This window comes from Ictalurus punctatus, chromosome 13, assembly GCF_001660625.3.
Source record: "Ictalurus punctatus breed USDA103 chromosome 13, Coco_2.0, whole genome shotgun sequence".
Taxonomy (NCBI): Eukaryota; Metazoa; Chordata; class Actinopteri; order Siluriformes; family Ictaluridae; genus Ictalurus; species Ictalurus punctatus.
Window position 1 is genome coordinate 28,767,501 of NC_030428.2, and position 5,000 is coordinate 28,772,500.

General features: G+C 45.8%; 1 protein-coding gene across 1 annotated transcript in view; it reads left to right on the forward strand.

Annotated features, from left to right (window-relative positions):
* Positions 1–5,000, forward strand: part of LOC108273866 (vinculin-like) — a 26,624-nt gene that overhangs the window by 16,542 nt on the left and 5,082 nt on the right. Inside the window, exons 8-16 of the mRNA XM_053685372.1 lie at positions 1–109; positions 1,329–1,482; positions 1,666–1,841; positions 2,040–2,230; positions 3,016–3,215; positions 3,817–3,945; positions 4,239–4,388; positions 4,509–4,617; positions 4,969–5,000. The exon at positions 1–109 is cut by the window's left edge and continues 39 nt beyond it; the exon at positions 4,969–5,000 is cut by the window's right edge and continues 271 nt beyond it. Of these exons, the coding sequence (XP_053541347.1) occupies positions 1–109; positions 1,329–1,482; positions 1,666–1,841; positions 2,040–2,230; positions 3,016–3,215; positions 3,817–3,945; positions 4,239–4,388; positions 4,509–4,617; positions 4,969–5,000 (1,250 nt within the window). The remainder of the gene's footprint in view (positions 110–1,328; positions 1,483–1,665; positions 1,842–2,039; positions 2,231–3,015; positions 3,216–3,816; positions 3,946–4,238; positions 4,389–4,508; positions 4,618–4,968) is intronic.

Below are 5,000 nucleotides of genomic sequence, written 5' to 3' on the forward strand. Positions count from 1 at the left end.
AAGCAGGGAAAGTGGGTGAACTGTGTGTGGGTAATGAGAGGAAAGAGATTCTGGACACGACCAAAACCCTGGGACACCTCACTGACCAGGTCGCAGATCTGCGTGCCAGGTAACACACACATACACCAACAACATGTACAGTATACAGTGTCCTAAACCACACCCCCTGTGCTGCGGTGTCCTAAACCACACCCACTGTGCTGCAGTGTCCTAAACCACACCCACTGTCCTGCGGTGTCCTAAACCACACCCACTGTGCTGCAGTGTCCTAAACCACACCCACTGTGCTGCGGTGTCCTAAACCACACCCACTGTGCTGCGGTGTCCTAAACCACACCCACTGTGCTGCAGTGTCCTAAACCACACCCACTGTGCTGCAGTGTCCTAAACCACACCCACTGTGCTGCAGTGTCCTAAACCACACCCACTGTGCTGCAGTGTCCTAAACCACACCCACTGTGCTGCAGTGTCCTAAACCACACCCACTGTGCTGCAGTGTCCTAAATCACACCCCCTGTCCTGCGGTGTCCTAAACCACACCCACTGTGCTGCAGTGTCCTAAACCACACCCACTGTCCTGCCGTGTCCTAAACCACGCCCACACCCCCTGCCGTGTCCTAAACCACGCCCACACACCCCTGCTGTGTCCTAAACCACACCCACTGTCCTGCCGTGTCCTAAACCACACCCACTGTCCTGCCGTGTCCTAAACCACGCCCACACACCCCTGCCGTGTCCTAAACCACGCCCACCCCCCCTTCCTAAGGGTTGGCTATACAATAACCTGGTTGCATAAGTATACACACCCCTTAACTAAGACTTTGTTAAAGCACTTTTAGCTTGTAAGTCATCACTCAGTGTTTTGGGGTTCGAGTCTACAGACTTGCTCCAGACCTGTCAGAAAGTGATTAGATCTCCTGCAGACAGTCCTCTTCACATCATTCCACCGGTTTTAGATAGGATTTAGATCTGGACTCTGATTGGACCATTCCAAGTCGCTGGTCTTCTTCTTCTGAAGTCGCTCCTTTGTTGACTCGGGTTTGAAATTCCTTTGTACCCCTCTCCTGATCCATTCCTTTCGCACAATGAGATCCCATACATGCTTTTTTAGAGCTTTGTGTGGACCATGGCTTCAGCATTCGGATGAAACCAAGAAGATGTGCAGAAACTCCTGCAGTCTTTATTTGGGGTTCATCAGAATCATGTCAGAATCATGTCATTGATGAGAGCTGTATGATGATTACTTTTTTTCAACATCTGAGATCATTTGTCTTGGTGTGTGTGTGTGTGTGTGTGTGTGTGTGTGTGTGTGCGTGCGTGCACTGCAGGGGTTCTGGTACTAGTCCTGTGGCCATTCAGAAAGCGCAGCAGGTTGCTCAGGGCCTGGACGTGCTGTCTGGGAAAGTAGCGAATGCAGCAGATAAACTGGAGGCCATGACCAACTCCAAACACACACTTGCCAAGAAAGCAGAGGCAGCACAGGTCTCTCTCTCTCTCTCACACTCACACACACACACACACACACACACACACACACACACACTTACACACACACACTACAACCTTACAGAAGAGTGTAAAACTCCAACAACATGAAGATTAGATCATGTTAAATCTGTGTCTCAAATCTCACGTGTGTGTGTGTGTGTGTGTGTGTGTACGCAGGCCTGGCTAGCTGACCCCGCCTCCAGCCCAGAGGGGGAGGAGCATGTGAAGGCTGTTCTCGCCGAGGCTCAGAACATCGCAGCTCTGTGTGAGGATCCGCGTGATTACAATGACATCCTGCGCAACGTGAACGAAATCTCCGCTCTCACTGGCAAACTCTCGCAACTCCGCAAAGCGTACGTATCCTGAAGGAGCGTGCGAGTGTGTGTTCCAGCCTCAGTCTCTCTAACACTGTGTGTTCAGCTGGTGATGGTGGTCTTGATGCTCCTCTTCACCTTTTCACTGTAACAGAGGAACTGTGAGGAAGTGTAATTGTGTGTGTGTGTGTGTGTGTGTGTGTGTGTGTGTGTGTGTGTGTGTGTGTGTGTGTGTAGAGGTAAAGGTGATACCCCTGAGGCTCGTGCCCTGGCTAAGCAGATCGCCACAGCTCTGCAGAACCTGCAGTCCAAAACGAACCGCGCTGTAGCGAACACTCGGCCAGCCAAAGCGGCTGTTCACCTGGAGGGTAAGATGGAGCAGGCGCAGCGCTGGATAGACAACCCCACCATGGAGGACGGAGGAGTGGGTCAGTACAGCACCATATAAACACACATTCAGAACTAATCAGGTTAAGGGATTAACATCAGGTTATGGGATTGACATCAGGTTACAGGATTAAGATCAATTTAAAGGATTGACATCAGATTATGGGATTAACATCAGATTATGGGATTAACATCAGATTATGGGATTAATATCAGGTTATGGGATTAATATCAGATTATGGGATTAATATCAGGTTAAGGGATTAATATCAGGTTACAGGATTAACATCAGGTTACAGGATTAACATCAGATTAAGGGATTAACATCAGATTAAGGGATTAATATCAGATTACAGGATTAATATCAGATTAAGGGATTAACATCAGGTTACAGGATTAACATCAGATTAAGGGATTAACATCAGGTTACATGATTAACATCAGATTAAGGGATTAACATCAGGTTACATGATTAACATCAGATTAAGGGATTAACATCAGGTTACAGGATTAACATCAGATTAAGGGATTAACATCAGGTTACATGATTAACATCAGGTTACAGGATTAACATCAGATTAAGGGATTAATATCAGGTTACAGGATTAATATCAGATTAAGGGATTAACATCGGGTTACAGGATTAATATCAGATTAAGGGATTAACATCGGGTTACAGGATTAATATCAGATTACAGGATTAATATCAGATTAAGGGATTAATATCAGATTAAGGGATTGACAGATTAATAAACAGATTATCCTTTAAGCATAACCCTGTTCTGATTAGATGGAATGTAAACATGGCTGTTGTTGCTCTCTCCAGGTCAAGCTGCAATTCGTGGGCTGGTTGCTGAGGGGCGTCGTCTTGCCCACGTGTTACCTGGCTCCCAGAGGGCGGAGCTTATGGGGAAATGTGAGCAGGTGGAGCAGCTGATGGGACAACTGGCTGAACTGAGTGCTCGAGGACAGGCGGATACACCGCAGGCACAGGCACTCGCTCAGCAGCTCCAGCACGCACTGAAGGTAATATATATAAATAAACTTTATTTTATAAAGCGCCTTTAAAAGCAGCACACGCACACACACTCACTCACATACATATATATATATACATACACACACACACACACACACACACACACACACACATAACACAAATCAGTCCTGTGATCATTGACTTGCTCAGTGTTGTGTACACGATCACTACATCTGATCACTACATCTGATCACTACATCTGATCACTACATCTGGTCACTACATCAGATCACTACATCTGGTCACTACATCAGGTCACTACATCAGGTCACTACATCAGGTCACTACATCTGATCACTACATCAGGTCACTACATCAGGTCACTACATCAGGTCACTACATCTGATCACTACATCTGGTCACTACATCTGGTCACTACATCTGGTCACTACATAAGATCACTACATCAGGTCACTACATCAGGTCACTACATCAGATCACTACATCTGATCACTACATCTGATCACTACATCTGATCACTACATCTGATCACTACATCTGATCACTACATCTGATCACTACATCAGGTCACTACATCAGGTCACTACATAAGATGAACAGACAGTCTGATACTTTTGTGTATTTCAGGATCTTAAAGGTAAAATGCAGGAGGCCATGACACAGGAAGTGTCCGACATCTTCAGTGACACGACGACTCCGATAAAGCTGCTGGCCGTAGCTGCGACCGCTCCACGTGGCACCCCCAACCGAGAGGAGGTACCTCACACACACACACACACACACACACACACACACACACACACACACACAGAAGCAGAAATGAACCCTTTCAGCCATCCGATTATTCATAAGAAAATAAATGTTTTTTTCATTAGTAAATAAATGATATATGATATATGTATATATATATATGTGTATATGTAGTTCCTGTCTAAAAGGGGGTTAGCATCATTGTGCTGGACTGCTAACTCAGTCTGAAAGGGAGCTCAGGTTTCAGCAGGGGAACAGCACGGGGTTAAGTGCTGTTTATAATCCCTGTTATGAACCAGATGTTTGAGGAGCGAGCTGCAGGCTTTGAGACTCACGCCGCGAGACTCGGGGCAACGGCAGACAAAGCAGCTGCAGTGGGAACGGCCAATCGCAGTACAGTGGAGGGAATCCATGCTGCCGTCAAGTCCGCCAGGGACCTCACGCCTCAGGTTTGTGTGTTTGTGATCAATGTGCATGTGACTTTCTGTAGCAGCGTCATAATGTTTACAGATTTCTGTATCACAGTGTACCGTATACTCTGATGTTTTACCCCACCGGTCTGGTTGTAGGTGGTGTCTGCTGCTCGCATCCTGCTGAAGAACCCCGGCAACCAGGCTGCACACGAGCACTTCGAGACCATGAAGAACCAGTGGATCGATAATGTTGAGAAAATGACTAGTAAGCCCAAAATATTTGTGTGTGTGTATATAATATAATATTATATATATATATATATATATACACACAAACAAATATGTCTAAGGAATGTAAAACATTTCATTGTGTTGCTATAAAACCTGAAACAGTCGCATCAGTTTCCAGTTCTGCACCGCCACCTGGTGGCTGTAGCTGTAGCTTCAGCGTCATACAATCACTATGTGTTCAGTAAATACACATAAGGCTCAATACATTTATTTATTTATTTTCTCTTCAAGTATATTAGAGTATATTAGATATACTCTAAGTAAGAGATATACTCTAAATAAGTATATTAGATAAATTCTCTCTCTCTCTCTCTCACTCACTCAGCTCTGGTGGATGAGGCGATAGACACCAAGTCC